We start from the raw sequence: 19,571 nt of genomic DNA on the forward strand, positions 1-19,571 counted from the left end.
AAGCCACCTGGGAGACACACCAAACATGTGGAAGAAGGTGCTCTGGTCAGATGAAACCAAAATTGAACTTTTTGGCAACAATGCAAAACGTTATGTTTGGCGTAAAAGCAACACAGCGCATCACCCTGAACACACCATCCCCACTGTCAAACATGTTGGTGGCAGCATCATGGTTTGGGCCTGCTTTTCTTCAGCAGGGACAGGGAAGATGGTTGGGTGGGAAGATGGATGGAGAAGATTGATAGGAAGATGGATGGAGCCAAATACAGGACCATTCTGGAAGAAAAGCTGATGGAGTCTGCAAAAGACCTGAGACTGGGACGGAGATTTGTCTTCCAACAAGACAATGATCCAAAACATAAAGCAAAATCTACAATGGAATGGTTCAAAAATAAACATATCCAGGTGTTAGAATGGCCAAGTCAAAGTCCAGACCTGAATCCAATGGAGAATCTGTGGAAAGAACTGAAAACTGCTGTTCACAAATGCTCTCCATCCAACCTCACTGAGCACGAGCTGTTTTGCAAGGAGGAATGGGGAAAAAATTCAGTCTTGATGTGCAAAACTGATAGACATACCCCAAGCGACTTACAGCTGTAATCGCAGCAAAAGGTGGCGCTACAAAGTATTAACTTAAGGGGGCTAAATTTTGCACGCCCAATATCAGTTTTTGATTTGTTAAAAAAGTTTGAAATATCCAATAAATGTCGTTCCACTTCATGATTGTGTCCCACTTGTTGTTGTTTGTTCACAAACAAATACAGTTTTATATCTTTGTTTGAAGCCTGAAATGTGGCAAAAGGTCGCAAAGTTCAAGGGGGCCGAATATTTTCGCAAGGCACTGTATATAATATGACAGTGTTGCGTATTGGTCTTTATAGTCTCATAAAAACATGAATCATCTCCAAATATTGTATTGTTTGTATTAATAGTTAATGAGTCTTGCTTATTTTGGGATAGTTTGATGAAGCTGAGGTAATGTTGTCAAATGAGATCACACTCCGGTCTGAATCCTAATTAGCAATTTTCCCTTACGTTTTATATTTTTTTTGTGGTTACAATTCCCCCCACCCCCACTTGAAGCAAATAAAAGCTAGATGTTTTCCAGCTTCTTGCTAATCTTATGAACTTTTCTTAATCAACACGTTTCAAAAGTCATCATTGAAAAATACAGCACTGAAAAAAAAGGATTTCTATTGGAAGTTACCCATGAGAGTTTGAGCTTTCTGTGTATATGATTATATAACTTGGTAAATGTTTATTTATCTAGATTTCAGTGATGAATATCCAGGAATTCAAGCTTGTCATTTAATTATACAGTATCATATGGTTGTAGTCAATTATAAATTAGTAGTCTATCATCAATAAATGACAAAGAAACATAATGGATGTATTAATTTAATATAATAGTTTATTGGAAAAAACATCTCATGAAAAGTTTCATTACATTTCACTTTTCAACTATTGTTTTTGCTTAAAATGTAAAGATGACATCTTCCATAAAGATTGTGTCCCATTTGTGGGTGAAATAGGTCTGAATTGTGACAGATACAATATTGAGGCATTTGTAAAAATGAGTATACTTCCAAGTGAACAGAAGTTGGGAAATAGTACCATAATTTAAATAAGTTTGAGTACACATAGAGCTAATGAGCACATTTTCCTTCATTTTGATGTCAACTGTTTAAATATAGATGTAGCATATAGATGAATACAAAGAGATATCTGAGACAAATCTACATAAAAAAATAATGACATGTTTATGTTTTCTACATAGAAACAAATCACATCCTCAACATGGAGTCAACTCATGCACAAATGGAATGGTGCTTATTTACAAAAAAGTTGCATTCATGTTGGTTTGTCCCAAGTGTAAGGTTCACATGGCTGGAAACCAAGAATAATCTGCATCGGGATTTGTGATATTTAGACCAAGCATATTGGAGAGGCTTATTGATATCCTGTTGTTTTCATCCGATGAGTCTAGTGCATCTGAGGTGATTTTTGCTTTGAACAACTTCAACCGCTCCATGATGTTAATAGGTCCTGAAGGTGATGTCTCTTTCCCTCCTTCAGTCAAAGATACATTCACTTTAGACAAACTGACCTCTGTACTAGCTGTATCAAGGCTTCCTTCAAGCTTTGGTGTGTCAATGGCCTCAAAAAGGGCCTCCGCAGCATCTTTGAGCGCACTCTCAATCTTGTTGTTCTTTGGAAGTCTGTGAAAGTTAAACATTGGTACTTCTACCTGACCACTCTCTGTTTCATCCATACTCTGCTCTTCCTCATTATCCATGTCAGAATCTTTACCTTTTGAGACAGAGAATCTAAACCTTGGCCACTTTAATTGCCATTTTAACTTACTTTTGTGAGTGTCATCTATTTTGATGTCAGGAGCAGAGAGACTCAGTTCAGGTGTACTAATCTCTCCCTCAACTTTGGGGACAGAAACTTCCACATCAGGCGCATTCACATCTGCACTGGTATCAAGTTCTGGTACCTTTATTCTAGGTCTTGAGAGACCAAACTTTGGCATCTTAAAATGAGACAGTTTTGCAGAGGGAGCCTCAATGTCAACATCTGGAGCTTTCAGCTCAACCCCAGGGCTTTTAATGTCTCCCTGCACTTTAAGATCAATGTCTGGGACACTTACTCCAATCTCTGGAGTAGATAGATTAAGACCAGGAGCATTCAATTCCACCTCCGGGCCGGAGAGGTCAGCTTTTGGTAAACTTAGATTTACATCTGGAGCACTGATATCACTTTCAACATTAGGAGCAGATAGATTTTTGTCTGCTTGAGGTACCTTTGGGGCTACACGCCCAGTCTCAAGTGTGGGAACTAGAATATTTATGTCAGGTGCATCAACGTCAAAGTTAGGTTCCTCTAGTTTATGATTTGAAAGAACAAATGAGGGGTGCCTAAAATAAGAGAATTTGAATTTGCCTGAAGCGGCATCCTTATCTATATCTGGAGCTTTTAGATCTACTTCAGATCCTTTGAGGTCAGCTTTGGGTACGTTGATATCCATCTCTGGTGCATTCACTTCACCCTCAAGTTTGGAGGCTGAAAGATTGGGCTCTGGTGTTTTCAGGTCTAGATCATGAACTTTAAGGTCTACTTTTGGTAAATGCACATCAACCTCAAGAGCTGAGATGTCTAAATCTGGTGTCGTTGGATCAACATCAAAATTAAGGTAAACATTTGGGGCTTGACGTTCTACATCTAGTCCTTCAAGGTGCATTTTGGGCAAACTGATATCTAAATCTGGAGCAGAGATATCTCCTTCAACCTTTAGGGTAGAAAGGTTCAGCTCTGATATTTGCAGCTGGTCATCAGTGGCTTTTCGGGCAGCTTCAGGCAAACTGACATTGATACCTGGAGCAGCAATGTCTCCCTCAATTTTTGGAGCTGAGCAGTTGAGGTCAGGTGCATTCAGGTCTAGATCAGTCCCTTGAATATCTGCTTTTGGTAAATTCACATCGACCTTTGGAACTGATATGCCTGAATCTTGTGTCTTAAGCTCAATTATTGGAACCTCAATGTTGAGATCAGGGGCTTTAAGGTCTACTTCAGACAAATTAATATCAAGACAGGGAGCAGCGATGGCTCCCTCAATTTTGTGGGTGGAAAGATCAGGTGTTTTCAGCTCTACAACACAGGCTTGGAGGTCAGCTGTTGACAAATCAACATACACATCGGGTACAGAGGCATCCAACTCTGGGGCCTTTAGATTAACATCCAGGTTTGGTCCTTTATCTCTTGGCCCTGTTAAACCAACATTTGGCAGTTTGATTTTAGGAAAATTGAATTTTCCAGAGGGAGCATTACGGTCAACATCTAGGGCTTGAAGATCTACCTCTGGACCTTTGATGTCAGCTTCAGGGAAACTGATACTCAAATCTGGAGCAGCAATGGCTCCCTCAATTTGAGGGGCAGAAAGGTTCAGGTCTGGTGTTTTCAGCTCTACTACAGGAGCTTGGAGATGAGCTGTTGGCAAATTGACATCCAGATCAGGAACCGAGACGTCCAACTCTGGGGCCTTTAGATTAGCATCCAGGTTTGATCCTTTAACTCTTGGCCCTGTTAAACCCAAATTTGGCAGTTTGATTTGAGTGAACTTTAATTTTCCAGAGGGATCAAGGTCGACATCTGAGACTTGAATATCCACAACATGTCCTTTGAGGTCAATTTCAGGCAAACTCACTTTGAGATCTGGAACAGCGATGTCTCCTTCAATTGCTGATGCTAAGAGGTCTGCTGTTTTCAAAACAATTTCAGTCCCTTTCAGATATGCTTCGGGTAAATCAACATCTAATTCTGGGGTGTTAAAATCAGCATCTACATCAAGTTCCGGTCCTTTTACTTGAATTATGTTTGGCCATTTTATTTTCGGCAACTTTAATTTTCCAGAGGGAGCATCAAGATCTACATCTGGTCCTTTGAGGTCAGCTTCAGGCAAACTGACATTGAGATCTGGAACAGCGATGTGACCTTCAATTGCTGATAGGTCCAAATCTGGTGTCTTCAGATCAACATCAAGGTCTGGTCTCTTCACCTTATGTCCAGACCAGTTAACTTTGGGCATTTTAAAAGTTGGAAATCTATGTTTTCCAGAGGGTGCCTCAACGTTGACCTCTGGTGCCTGAAGATCTACATCGGGACCTTTCAAGTCAGCTGTGGGTAAATTGACATCTACATCTGGTGCACTTATATCCCTGTAAATATTAGGGGTAGAGAGACTCATGTCAGGTACAGTCAGATTAGCATCCAGAACCATTTCTGTCTCCTTCACCTTTGGACCATGGAGTCCAAATTGAGGCTTCTTTAGGTTGAACAACTGGAATTTTCCAGAGGGAGCATTAGTGTCAACATCTGGAGCATTGAGGTCAGCTTTGTGTAAAATAAGATATACATCTGGTGCGCTTATTTCTCCATCAATGTTTGGAGTGGAGTGATTCAAGTCAGGTGCAGACAGGTCAGCATCTATGTCGACTTGGAGTCCCTTAACCTTGGGTCCAGAGGGTCCAAATTTAGGCTTTTTTAGAGTAATCCATTTGAATTTCCCTGAAGGGGGCTCAATGTTCACTTCTGGTGCGTTAAAGTCTACTTCAGGCCATTTGATATCTGCTTTTGACAAATTAGTATCCAAATCAGGCGTGTCAAGACCTGCATCAACATCAGGGACAGAGAGACTGAGGTCAGATACCTTCAGATCTGCATCAACGTCTGGAGCTTTAATCTTTGGTCCAGAGAGCCTGAACTTAGGCTTTTTGAGTGTCGGGAACTTAAATTTGTCAATGGGAGGATGAATGTCAACATCAGGGCCACTCAGGTCTGTTTTGGGTAAATTCAATTCTAAATTTGGTGTGCTCATCTCACCCTCAAACTTTGAGGCAGAAAGATCAACGGGTGGTGTCTCCAGGTCGGTCTTAACACCAGGAGGTTTGACTTTTGGCCAATGAAGACCAAATTTGTGTTTCTTTAAATTAGGCCATTTGAATTTACTTGAGGGAGCCTCAATGTTGATATCTGGAACTTGCAAATCTACCTCAGCTTTTGGTGAACTCAAATCTACATCTGATGCCCTTATCTCTCCATCAATGTTGAGAGTGGAGGGATTCACATCAGCTGCAGACAGGCCAGCATCTATGTCGACGTCAGGTCCCTTCACTTTTGTTCCTGATAATCCAAACTTGGGCTTTGTTTGAGTTAGCCATTTGAATTTGCCTGAAGGAGCCTCTATGTCAACATCTGGAGCTTCCAAATCAGCATTTGGATCATTCAAATCTACATTAGGGGCTTTAATTTCCACATCAGGGGCTGAAATCTTCAGGTCTGGTGTCTCCAGCTCTCCACTGAGACCAGGGCCTTCTAATTCTCCTGATATGTTCACGTGTCCCTTTGGTGCTTTGGCATTTATGTGTGGTAGATTGAAGTGAGGCATTTTTAATTTTGACTCCTTGTACTTATATGCATTTGTCTTAACCTCTGGTTTCTCCAAGTCAAGTGAGGCATCTGGAGTGCGGAGCTTTAGTATTAATAGACTGTCTTCAAGGCATCTGAGGGTGCCATCGAGATCTGCTCCTTTCATTATAGGCCTAGATATTCCAATGGTGGGCATTGTGAACTTTGCATCACCATCAGTTCCAGGTGTGTCCAATGTCACATTGGGCAATTCCCCATTCAAAGTGGGACCATTGATTTCACTCTTCAACCCCCCTTCAGCATTTAATTGTCCACTGAGGCGATTGACCTCGATAGTTGGTGCCTCAACTGATTGCTGCATTCTGCTGTAGGTATCCTTGAACATCTGTAGACAATCAAATAGTAAATAAAGCATAGTGCTATGTGGTACTCAGTGGGCAAATATTAAGGTTTTGATCCACAATACATTATTTTATTACCTTCAGAAAGGATTCAGACCCTTGACTTTTTCCATATTTTGTTACGTTACAGCCTTATTCTAAAATGATTAAATAAAAAAATTCCTCAGCAATCTACACACAATACCCCATAATGACAAAGCAAAACCAGTTTTTTTTCAACAAAACAAAACAGAAATACCTTATTTACATAAGTATTCAGACCCTTTGCTATGAGACTCAAAATTGAGCTCAGATGCATCCCGTTCCCATTGATCATCCTTGAGATGTTTCTAGAACTTGATTGGAGTCCACCTGTGGTAAATTCAATTGATTGGACATGATTTGGAAAGGCACACACCTGTCTATATAAGGTCCCACAGTTGACAATGCATGTCAGAGCAAAAACCAAGCCATGAGGTCGAATTGTCCGTAGAGTGCCGAGACAGGATTGTGTCGAGGCACAGATCTGGGGAAGGGTATCAACAAATTTCTGCAGCATTGAAGGTCCCCTAGAACACAGTGGCCTCCATCATTCTTAAGTGGTAGAGGTTTGGAACCACCAAGACTCTTCCTAGAGCTGGCCGCCCGGCCAAACTGAGCAATCGGGGGAGAAGGGCAGGGAAAACCTGCTCAAGACCTCAGACTGGGGCGAAGGTTCACCTTCCAACAGGACAACGACCCTAAGCACACAGCCAAGACAACGCAGGAGTGGCTTCAGGACAAGTCTCTGAATGTCCTTGAGTGGTCAAGGCAGAGCACGGACTTGAACCTGATCAAGCATCTCTGGAGAGACCTGGAAATAGTTGTGCGGTGATGCTCTCCATGCAACCTGACCGAGCTTGAGAAGATCTGCAGAGAGGAATGGGAGAAACTCCCCAGATACAGGTGTGCCCAGCTTGTAGCGTTATACCCAAGAAGACTCAAGGCTGTAATTGCTGCCAAAGGGGCTTCAACAAAGTACTGAGTAACGGGTCTGAATACTTATGTAAATGTCATTTTTCTATTTTTCTTCATAAATTAGCTAACAATTCTAAAAACATATGAGGGGAAAAAAATTTGAATCAATTTTAGAGTAGTAAGGCTGTGACGTAACAAAATGTGGCAAAAGGGTCTGAATACTTTCCAAAGGCACTCTAATTCTTCAATGACTGCTTGCATAAATCATTAAGTACATTTGATTCTGACACTTACATCCCCAGGATCTTTGAGGCCACCATCCAATGATCCGAGACTGGCGCTGGCTTTCAGATCCTGCTTTTTCATAACTCTCATGTTGTCATTGTAAGGCTCCATGATCTTGAGTAATTTCACCCTGTCCTCTTTACTGAGGTGATTCAGATTGATGGTGACCGCAACAATCTCATTGTCTAAAAGAGTAGAGAGAAAAACGTTTTACTAATAATGATCTATTATGCTTTGTATGTTATAATTATGAATGTTTTTGATCAGAAATAAACTAGTATGTGACATTTGACCTTCTTTTAAGCCAATCCTATCAGTGACACTCGGGTCTGTGATTCCAGTGATGACAACTCCTCCTCTTTCTGAATCCTCCAGGACCAAGCTTTTGGAGTAACGTCTTTGCTGACTTTCCCCATTCTAGTAAGATGTCAAATAAAATGAAATAACAATTATAGTCACTATCATCAAGCAGCAACTATTTGTAACAGTTACATTAGCGTGTGTGCAGTACTCATCCAAAGTGGACTAAGAATCTGGTAAAACAAAGTATCTGTATGGTTTTAGACCCTGATTTTTTTTTTACATTACATTTACATTTAAGTCATTTAGCAGACGCTCTTATCCAGAGCGACTTACAAATTGGTGCATTCACCTTATGACATCCAGTGGAACAGCCACTTTACAATAGTGCATCTACATATTTTAAGGGGGGGGGGTGAGAAGGATTACTTTAGCCTATCCTAGGTATTCCTTAAAGAGGTGGGGTTTCAGGTGTCTCCGGAAGGTGGTGATTGACTCCGCTGTCCTGGCGTCGTGAGGGAGTTTGTTCCACCATTGGGGAGCCAGAGCAGCGAACAGTTTTGACTGGGCTGAGCGGGAACTGTACTTCCTCAGTGGTAGGGAGGCGAGCAGGCCAGAGGTGGATGAACGCAGTGCCCTTATTTGGGTGTAGGGCCTGATCAGAGCCTGGAGGTACTGAGGTGCCGTTCCCCTCACAGCTCCGTAGGCAAGCACCATGGTCTTGTAGCGGATGCGAGCTTCAACTGGAAGCCAGTGGAGAGAGCGGAGGAGCGGGGTGACGTGAGAGAACTTGGGAAGATTGAACACTAGACGGGCTGCGGCGTTCTGGATGAGTTGTAGGGGTTTAATGGCACAGGCAGGGAGCCCAGCCAACAGCGAGTTGCAGTAATCCAGACGGGAGATGACAAGTGCCTGGATTAGGACCTGCGCCGCTTCCTGTGTGAGGCAGGGTCGTACTCTGCGGATGTTGTAGAGCATGAACCTATAGGAACGGGCCACCGCCTTGATGTTAGTTGAGAACGACAGGGTGTTGTCCAGGATCACGCCAAGGTTCTTAGCGCTCTGGGAGGAGGACACAATGGAGTTGTCAACCGTGATGGCGAGATCATGGAACGGGCAGTCCTTCCCCGGGAGGAAGAGCAGCTCCGTCTTGCCGAAGTTCAGCTTGAGGTGGTGATCCGTCATCCACACTGATATGTCTGCCAGACAAGCAGAGATGCGATTCGCCACCTGGTCATCAGAAGGGGGAAAGGAGAAGATTAATTGTGTGTCGTCTGCATAGCAATGATAGGAGAGACCATGTGAGGTTATGACAGAGCCAAGTGACTTGGTGTATAGCGAGAATAGGAGAGGGCCTAGAACAGAGCCCTGGGGGACACCAGTGGTGAGAGCGCATGGTGAGGAGACAGATTCTCGCCACGCCACCTGGTAGGAGCGACCTGTCAGGTACAATCCAAGCGTGGGCCACGCCGGAGATGCCCAACTCGGAGAGGGTGGAGAGGAGGATCTGATGGTTCACAGTATCGAAGGCAGCCGATAGGTCTAGAAGGATGAGAGCAGAGGAGAGAGAGTTAGCTTTAGCGGTGCGGAGCGCCTCCGTGATACAGAGAAGAGCAGTCTCAGTTGAATGACTAGTCTTGAAACCTGACTGATTTGGATCAAGAAGGTCATTCTGAGAGAGATAGCGGGAGAGCTGACCAAGGACGGCACGTTCAAGAGTTTTGGAGAGAAAAGAAAGAAGGGATACTGGTCTGTAGTTGTTGACATCGGAGGGATCGAGTGTAGGTTTTTTCAGAAGGGGTGCAACTCTCGCTCTCTTGAAGACGGAAGGGACGTAGCCAGCGGTCAGGGATAAGTTGATGAGCGAGGTGAGGTAAGGGAGAAGGTCTCCGGAAATGGTATGGAGAAGAGAGGAGGGGATAGGGTCAAGCGGGCAGGTTGTTGGGCGGCCGGCCGACACAAGACGCGAGATTTCATCTGGAGAGAGAGGGGAGAAAGAGGTCAGAGCACAGGGTAGGGCAGTGTGAGCAGAACCAGCGGTGTCGTTTGACTTAGCAAACGAGGATCGGATGTCGTCGACCTTCTTTTCAAAATGGTTGACGAAGTCATCTGCAGAGAGGGAGGAGGGGGGAGGGGAGGAGGATTCAGGAGGGAGGAGAAGGTGGCAAAGAGCTTCCTAAGGTTAGAGGCAGATGCTTGGAATTTAGAGTGGTAGAAAGTGGCTTTAGCAGCAGAGACAGAGGAGGAAAATGTAGAGAGGAGGGAGTGAAAGGATGCCAGGTCCGCAGGGAGGCCAAGTTTTCCTCCATTTCCGCTCGGCTGCCCGGAGCCCTGTTCTGTGAGCTCGCAATGAGTCGTCAAGCCACGGAGCGGGAGGGGAGGACCGAGCCGGCCTGGAAGATAGGGGACATAGAGAGTCAAAGGATGCAGAAAGGGAGGAGAGGAGGGTTGAGGAGGCAGAATCAGGAGATAGGTTGGAGAAGGTTTGAGCAGAGGGAAGAGATGATAGGATGGAAGAGGAGAGAGTAGCGGAGGAGAGAGAGCGAAGGTTGGGACGGCGCGATACCATCCGAGTAGGGGCAGTGTGGGAAGTGTTGGATGAGAGCGAGAGGGAAAAGGATACAAGGTAGTGGTCGGAGACTTGGAGGGGAGTTGCAATGAGGTTAGTGGAAAAACAGCATCTAGTAAAGATGAGGTCGAGCGTATTGCCTGCCTTGTGAGTAGGGGGGAAGGTGAGAGGGTGAGGTCAAAGAGGAGAGGAGTGGAAAGAAGGAGGCAGAGAGGAATGAGTCAAAGGTAGACGTGGGGAGGTTAAAGTCGCCCAGAACTGTGAGAGGTGAGCCGTCCTCAGGAAAGGAGCTTATCAAGGCATCAAGCTCATTGATGAACTCTCCGAGGGGACCTGGAGGGCGATAAATGATAAGCATGTTAAGCTTGAAAGGGCTGGTAACTGTGACAGCATGAAATTCAAAGGAGGCGATAGACAGATGGGTAAGGGGAGAAAGAGAGAATGACCACTTGGGAGAGATAAGGATCCCGATGCCACCACCCCGCTGACCAGAAGCTCTCGGGGTGTGCGAGAACACGTGGGCGGACGAAAGAGAGCAGTAGGAGTAGCAGTGTTATCTGTGGTGATCCATGTTTCTGTCAGTGCCAAGAAGTCGAGGGACTGGAGGGAGGCATAGGCTGAGATGAACTCTGCCTTGTTGGCTGCAGATCGGCAGTTCCAGAGGCTACCGGAGACCTGGAACTCCACGTGGGTCGTGCGCGCTGGGACCACCAGATTAGGGTGGCAGCGGCCACGCGGTGTGGAGCGTTTGTATGGTCTGTGCAGAGAGGAGAGAACAGGGATAGACAGACACATAGTTGACAGGCTACAGAAGAGGCTACGCTAATGCAAGGAGATTGGAATGACAAGTGGACTACACGTCTCAAATGTTCAGAAAGTTAAGCTTACGTAGCAAGAATCTTATTGACTAAAATGATTAAAATGATACAGTACTGCTGAAGTAGGCTAGCTGGCAGTGGCTGCGTTGTTGACTTTGTAGGCTAGCTGGCAGTGGCTGCGTTGTTGACACTACACTAATCAAGTTGTTCCGTTGAGTGTAATAGTTTCTACAGTGCTGCTATTCGGGGGCTAGCTGGCTAGCTAGCAGTGTTGATTACGTTACGTTGCGTTAAAAGAACGACAACAATTTCTTTGATACACAGACGGCTATGTAGCTAGCTATGTAGCTAGCTACGATCAAACAAATCAAACCGTTGTGCTGTAATGAAATGAAATGAAAAATGTGATACTACCTGTGGAGCGAAGCGGAATGCGACCGGGTTGTTGAGTGCGGAAGTTCTATTCAGTAGACGTTGGCTAGCTGTTGGCTAGCTAGCAGTGTCTCCTACGTTAAGGACGACAAATAGCTGGCTAGCTAACCTCAGTAAATTAAGATAATCACTCTAAGACTACACGCTCTAAACTACACAATTATCTTGGATACGAAGACAGCAAAGACAACTATGTAACTAGCTAACACTACACTAATCAAGTCGTTCAGTTGAGTGTAATAGTTTCTACAGTGCTGCAATTCGGTAGACGGTGGACGTATGCTAGCTGGCTAGCTGCTGGGCAGATAGCAGTGTAGACTACGTTAGGACGACGAAATACAAGTTGCAATAGAAGTACTGTTTCACTATGTTGTCCTCTTTCTTTTCCTTTTTCTTCTGTCCTTCTTTTGTCCTTATTTTGTCTTCCTTTCTTCTGTTAACTAGATATTTTTTGTTGTTATTCTTTGTAAGCTAGCTAGCTTCTTCCAGGAGAGTCCCTAGCAACTGCTTAGCAACAAGTAAACAATTCTGCTAGCAATTCAGCTAGCTAAGATAACTGTACAATTTTATGAAAAATAGTTAATTTTTCAAAAGCCTGTCTTTTTGGTTTGTTCCTTGTTTTGTCTTCTATTGAGTCTTGCAGTTTTCTCTTGATTTTTTTGATGTACTTCACTCTAAAAAAACATTTAAATCTCAATATATACAGGAGCTCATTTTTCAGCAGCTGCTCAATTTAGAACTCCGGAACAGAGTGAATACACCCCAGGATAGATTGTTCTCGTAAAAACAAGCTGACTCCTGCTCTTTAAAGGGGCAATCTGCTTTTCAAGCATTAACAAAGAAGTCACCTGCCATTGTTTTTGTAAAAGCCTGAGGGATGGGTCTGGAGAAATGTTATCACTCTCAAATTCATAGATAGAGCTATGGTTACAATGCCTGACCAGCCATGATATAAACATTATAGTTTAAAATATATTTTGACTATACAGGGTTTGTTTACAATGATATTGTTTACTAACACGAAGTAACATTTTCTTATATTTTGGGTTCTGATGGGTTATGACAGTTGACCTAAGCACACGAGGATTTCACAAGTTATATTCTTCATGAATCAATGGAATATATAATTTATTTAAGTACAAAAATGATTGGATGTACCAATCTCAGATTGTCGCTTTAATGGGAAGCATGAAAGGTTATAAAATTTCAGGGAACGTTATAAATTATTTGACTCACCATGATTTCTGAAGTATATTTACAGCGGCATATCAAGAAAAATGTCCTCACTATAACCTGTAAAAACAACAATAAAGAAGTGGTACAGTGTTTCTTTACTATCAGTTTATAATGTGATTTAATAAGCAAAAATCCCTCTAAAATAAGACATTTCATCTTACAGGGTTTGATGTTGCACAACAATAAAATGTACATTGAAAAATCCTTAAGGATGATTTTCCCCTATCATTTTGTAGGGGCCAAATGAGAAATCTATGGGTAGCTTTGGAAATATTGCATTTACTAATTACAAAACTGCCTCACATGATTATAATGTCTGTATGTGGTGATATATATGATAATTAAAACATTTGTGAGGTGTAGCTTGCAGAGAAAAACCACATCCTCTCCCAGCTCGGTGGGTGAAACATCCACACAGAAACAGAGTTGCACACAGTTAATTCATTTCTGCTCAGACTGACACCTAAACATTCTTTGCTAGACTTTTGCTGCATCACAAGATAAGGCAGGAGGTTGGATGAATGCTTGAGCATTTCACAAATGGAGGGTGATTTACATACAGAATAATATGAAATGTTCTGAGACCAGGTTGCATAACTTAACATGTAAAAACCAACCAAAATAGTCATTGGACTATGTCTGCTGAAAGGTATCATCACTATTGTTATAATGACAATAATTATCTTGATAACCACTCTAAAGCTTTTGACAAAGCTCTCTGCCTTTAATTTACTGCTGGCTGATTGACAGAGGGAGTGACAGCGACACCCACACACAGACAGCCGCACACCTTAGGAACCCCAGGAATGGCCATTGCCAGGATGCTCAGGGGAATGTTTCCCAAACAAGTTGGTTTAGATGCATGATAGCTTACATGCCATTCCTACTACCACAGCCACATACTGCCACATCCACTACTCTCATGAATGTCAACGTATTCACCTGCATTGTGATGCTGAGGGTTTGGGCAGCATGTCAGAAATAGTGAATGGTGTAAACGGAATTATGAGTGCCATGATATTGGCTTCAAAACATTACATTATTGTACCGGAAGAGGCAGACTGGGACAAGAATCCAGCACAGGCATTTCATCCACACCAGCCCACATCACTGTACACGCTGCCAACTCATCCACAGCCATACACACACATCCCATCCCCACACCCTACCTGGACACAGGCAGTAGTGCTGTAGTGCTGACACATAACATTGGCAGTACAGTACAGCGTTATTCAACAGTGACTGACTTCCCCCTGAACTTTTTTTTTGTACAATTTTTTTTTTATTTTTTACTTTTACCCTCCTATTTCATGGTATTCAATTGGTAGTTACAGTCTTGTCTCATCACTGCTACTCCCATACAGACTCGGGAGAGGCAAAGGTCGAGAGCCATACGTCGAGAGCCACACTGCTTCTTGACACAACCCAGAAGCCAGCCACACCAATGTGTTGCAGGAAACATCATGAGTCCGTATGAGAAACACCGTGCACTGCGCCCAGCCCCCAGTGCACGATGGGACCCTGCTGGCCAAACCCTCCCCTAACCTGGACAACGCTGGGCCAATTGTGCGCCTCCCCACGAGTCTCCCGGTCATGGCCGGCTTGCGACAGAGCCTGGACTCAAACCCAGAATCTCTAGTGGCACAGCTAGCACTGAAATGCAATGCCTTAGACCACTGAGCCACTTGAGAGGCCCTACTCAACTTCTTTTAAGCAGCTCATGTTCAAAAGAAACACAATATGTAAAAACACCACTGGTGACAATAACTGTGCCTCTGCGCTAGCCATTTTATTTGCCTCCTTGTTGTGCTGTCTGTCTCTGCATCTTCTCTGCTGTCACTCTGTGCTTCTTATGGTTCTCTGCCTGCCTGTCTGCTTAAGCCTTATAAGGCTTATAAAACAGACGTTATAAAAGCCAAGCTAGCGACTTAGGCTATATTGGAAATTAGTAGCTGTTATACACTATATATACACAAGTATGTGGACACCCCTTAAAATTGTAAGCAAATCCTCACAGCAATGTTCCAACATCTAGTGAAAAGCCTTCCAATAAGAGCTATTAATGCCCATGATTTTGGAATAAGATGTTCGACGAGCCGGTGTCCACATACTTTTGAGTGAGGTGACAATGTATACTGAACAAAATTATAAATGCAAAAATGTTCATATGAGGAAATCAGTCCATTGAAATAAATAAATTAGGCCGTAGTCTATGGATTTCACATGACTGGGAATACAGATATGCATCTGTCACAGAAACCTTTAAAAAAATGTAGAGGCGTGGATCAGAAAACCAGTCAGTATCTGGTGTGACCACAATTTGCCTCATGCAGCACGGCACATCTCCTCCACATAGTGTTGATCAGGCTGTTGATTGTGGCCTGTGGAATGTTGTTCCACTCCTCTTCAATGGCTGTGTGAAGTTGCAGGATATTGGCGGGAACTGGAACACGCTGTCGTACACGTCGATCCAAAGCATCCCAAACACCCTCAATGGGTGATATGTCTGGTGAGTATGCAGGCCATGGAAGAACTGGGACATTTTCAGCTTCCAGGAAAGGGGCACAGATCCTTGCGACATGCATTATCATGCTGAAAAATTAGGTGATGGCAGCGGATGAATGGCACGACAATGGGCCTCAGGATCTCTTCACGCTATCTCTGTGCATTCTAATTGCCATCGATAAAATGCAATTGTGTTCGTTGTCTGTAGCTTATCCCTGTCCATACCATAACCCCACAGCCACCATGGGGCATTCTGTTCACAACTTTGACATCAGCAAACCACTTGCCCACATGATGCCATTCACATGATCTGCGGTTGTGTGGCTGGTTGGACGTACTGCCAAATTCACTAAAATTACATTGGAGGCAGCTTATGGTAGAGAAATTAACATTCAATTCTCTGGCAAAAGCTCTGGTGGACATTCCTGCAGTCAGCATGCCAATTGCATGCTCCGTGACATCTGTGTCATTGTGTTGTGTGATACAACTGCACATTTTAGAGTGGCCTTTTATTGTCCACAGCACGAGGTGCACCTGTGTAAGGATTGTGCTGTTCAATCAGCTCTTGATATGCCACACCAGTCCGGTGGATGGATTATCTTGGCAAAGGAGAAATGCTCACTAACAGGGATGTAAACAAATGTATGTATGCACAAAATGTAAGAGTAATCTGCTTTTTGTGCATATGGAGCATTTCTGGGATCTTTTATTTCAGCTCATGAAACATGAAACCAACAGGTTACAAGTTGCGTTTATATTTTTGTTCAGTGTAGAATGTGTTATTTTAATTTTAGGGTGCCTTTTTTAAAACATTTTTATGATGCATGATCTTGGCTGTCTAACTGATGACAGAGTCGAAGCAAGTCTAGTATAACCAAGAAATTGCACAAAAATAAATGCAAAATACAAAATCTTAACAGGTCCACAAGCCGCCAGCCATTCACCTTTTTCATTTTTATTTATTTATATAAAACAAATATTTTTGTGTGTGTCAATTTCGACCTGCTCACCCAACCACAAAATGTACCAGCCTTCGGGCATTTGCCAGAATTGCCAAATAACTAGTCTGCCCCTGTCCACCAGCACAAATGCATTCTGTGAAAATGTAAAACCTGAGGCCACAAACATTGGGTTATAACTTTTTACTGGTCTCTTTGTGTTTCATGAAAAGGAAAAGGTTTGTTTTCAATCTCTGACTAATACTAGAGGTAAGACAGTTGAAGAAAGTAAGCAGTTGTGGCTTTATTATTGTGGCTTCGTTTAAAGGCCAGAAAAAATCCCACATGAATGGCTTAGTATGTAATTCATATTGTATATCACAACAAGCAACACATTCCATATGTTAGGGAGGTCTATTTGCATATTTGATAATAATTGTATGGTGGCTTCATTCTCATCTGACCACTATGGAGAATGTAATACAACAGCAACACCTCAAACAGATATCAAGTAACAATGGTACTATAAAAGACACTGTGGGCCGGTTTCCCGGACAGATTAAGTATAGTCATGGACTAAAAAGCTTGCTCAATGGAGAATTTCATTCCAGGACTATGCTTAATCTGGGTCTGGGAAACCAGCCCTATATGTTTGATGAATAGTAACCCACAAGCAAAATCCACTTAATTGATTTATTTACAGTTCTGGGCATTAAAGTTTATTTTTCATAATGCCTTGCAAGGGTGATGCCAAGTTCATTAGAAACCATCCAACAGCAATAACCCATGTGCTGTAATACATTACTGAAATATGCCCCTACATCCACCACCTACACCCACACATCGATATAATCCCCATAATTTCACAATGTTTCAGATAACACAACAAATTTGCTCAGACGATGACTCACAAACCCCCAACCAGAGAGCAATTATGGGAGTATCTTCAGGAAACTAAATGGATCGAGACAACGACACTAAAAGCACAACATATAAAACAACCATCCTCCCTTGTCACATATTCAAATGAAGTTGTAAGGTTACACAGGTCGATATCTATATATATTTACATGTATGAGCGTCTGCTAAATGACTTAAATGTAATGTTAAATGTATATTTCTTTCAAGGAAATTAAATGAGGGACTATTTAATCTGAATAGCAAGACATTTAAAATACAATAATATCGCTGTGAGCAGCAACGAACGGGGTTCACAGGATGACCGAAAGGACACAAGGTCAGTTGGATAACAAAAGCAAGCACTCTATAATGTATGCATATTCTTTTATGTGCAGTTATGAAATACAAAATCTGAAGTGAATCGGACATAATTTATGAGGAGAAGAGGATTTTTAGTATTAGTGTTACAAAGAATGAATTGTTAACACAATGAGCTACAGACTTTTGGGTTGTACCATTAGATTTGTCTATTTATTCTGCATTCATTGGTACCAACCATTATTCTGTGTTTAACGGGGGCTGAGTAGAATAGTGTTTGTGAGACTAGGGGCCGGTTCTTTTTATAAAAACGTCTGTATGGTTTGAGCTACAAACTATTAAAAGCTTTCTATGAAAAGCTGAGACTCTCACGAACTATATAATGCTCACAAGCTACACAAGAGTCATTAGCAGGTAAGGGGTTCTTCTACATAGAAGATCCTAGGAAATCCAAGGACCTTGTACCTATAATAATGTAATAAGCTCACATAGTTGCTGTCACAAATGCCAAACTCCACACAGTTGTCACTGACTAGTTGGATATTCACCTTTATCAATACAACTCATGAATTCAACTGTTTAGGGCTGGGGTCTCAGGACTTATAAGGTTCATTCTATTATCAGTTGACACAGCAGAAACAAGAGCACTGAACTATGATTAAAATTCCCATTGTACCATCAGCACGAATTACATCAATTTGTTAAATATCTTATTCTAATGGCACCAAAAGCCTTATAATGTGGCCGCGTAGCTCGTATACATATATGCTGGGCCTGTGCTGGGCTCAGATTGGGGCATAGGATGGGAAGGACTCACCTTGTGATGCTCCTAGATATGCGTCCTCTGAAAGCCCAGGCAATGTTGTCTCCTCTGTACCTTAGCTGTTCTGTCAACCTAAGAGGATCTGTGTTAAATACATTATGTTAAATGCCTTCTCTGACCGCAACCTGAGCTGTAGAACAGGTTCGGCAGCACCTAGACCGCCTCCCCAATGCCACCCCAACCCCCACTATGAACCTTTTCACAGGGAGAGGGACATGTCATGCACATTTACAGGGCTGGTGACAGCCGAAACCTGCCAAGAGAGTGAGAGAGAGAAATGGAGATTTAGAAAGAGAGAGAAAAAGGTACACACCACCCATCCTTAACCGAGGATTAAGAAACAGAGGCCTGCAATAATTGCAAAACATGCATCTACACCCATCAACATGTGAATGCACTCTCTCCTTCTCTGTCTCTCATCATACACACACACTGCCCACAGCTCTGGAGAGATTAATGGAATCCAAAGATTCTGCCATAAGCCATTGATCAGTGTCTTTGCCATCTTCTACTGTATCTGACTGACCTGTATAGTGAAGGGAGGCTGATGTTATTTTGAGTGAGTTGAACTTGATTGTGATCGCTCAAAAATCTGCTCATTATCTTCAATATCATGATAAAGTATTGTATTTTTGTCATTTCAACTTCTTTTGGAGGTTAATATGTATACACACAGATACATGGCAGCCCCTACACTACAGCATCATTATTATACTGTAGACTCATACTTTACTTACTGATTTCACTTCGTCCCAGGTACAGTAGGACATAAGGCCATAGAGATGAGGTCACAGTGCTGACAATCAGTGTGTCAAAGTGGTAATAATAACTGGGTTTATTCAGTATTATGCTTACTATGTACCAAACCAAAACCAGGCATAATATAGTGAGTTATTGCCCCACCCACTCTATGAATGAATACAATGTTTAGAAAAGTACATCACACAAGTAGGGCTCAGCTCCAGGAAAGCAGTAGTGCTCTAGTGGTAGGTACAATAAGAATAACCTCTGCATTCAAAGCTTCATTTCCTGAGTTACATTAGAAGTGCACATCCAAGAATTCTCAGAGTTATTGACTACAGATAAAATGATGTCAAATCACCTTATATCTACAGTAGCTTTGATTGGACTGGTACTCATATATTCCAAATCTTAGCGAGCACTCATCATTATGAATCAAGT

At 42.7% G+C, this 19,571-nt stretch overlaps 1 protein-coding gene across 1 annotated transcript; it reads right to left on the minus strand.

The window, feature by feature from the left end:
• Positions 1 to 1,391: 1,391 nt before the first annotated feature.
• Positions 1,392 to 18,456, minus strand: LOC124038224 (neuroblast differentiation-associated protein AHNAK-like). The gene is made up of 5 exons (XM_046353818.1): positions 18,384 to 18,456; positions 12,906 to 12,962; positions 7,844 to 7,967; positions 7,560 to 7,735; positions 1,392 to 6,313 (listed from the first exon to the last, which is right to left on the minus strand). The coding sequence occupies exons 2-5, from the start codon at positions 12,906 to 12,908 to the stop codon at positions 1,880 to 1,882; spliced, it is 4,737 nt and encodes a 1,578-aa protein (XP_046209774.1). The 5' UTR covers positions 12,909 to 12,962; positions 18,384 to 18,456; the 3' UTR covers positions 1,392 to 1,879.
• Positions 18,457 to 19,571: the final 1,115 nt, after the last annotated feature.

Source organism: Oncorhynchus gorbuscha, linkage group LG06 (assembly GCF_021184085.1).
Source record: "Oncorhynchus gorbuscha isolate QuinsamMale2020 ecotype Even-year linkage group LG06, OgorEven_v1.0, whole genome shotgun sequence".
In the NCBI taxonomy this organism is placed as follows: domain Eukaryota; kingdom Metazoa; phylum Chordata; class Actinopteri; order Salmoniformes; family Salmonidae; genus Oncorhynchus; species Oncorhynchus gorbuscha.

Coding starts and splice junctions, on each gene's coding strand:
- LOC124038224 (XM_046353818.1), bottom strand. Junction 7,736..7,843: donor TAGGATTGGCTTAAAAGAAG/GTCAAATGTCAC, acceptor CTACTCTTTTAG/ACAATGAGATTGTTGCGGTC. Junction 6,314..7,559: donor GCCTCAAAGATCCTGGGGAT/GTAAGTGTCAGA, acceptor GATTGTCTACAG/ATGTTCAAGGATACCTACAG.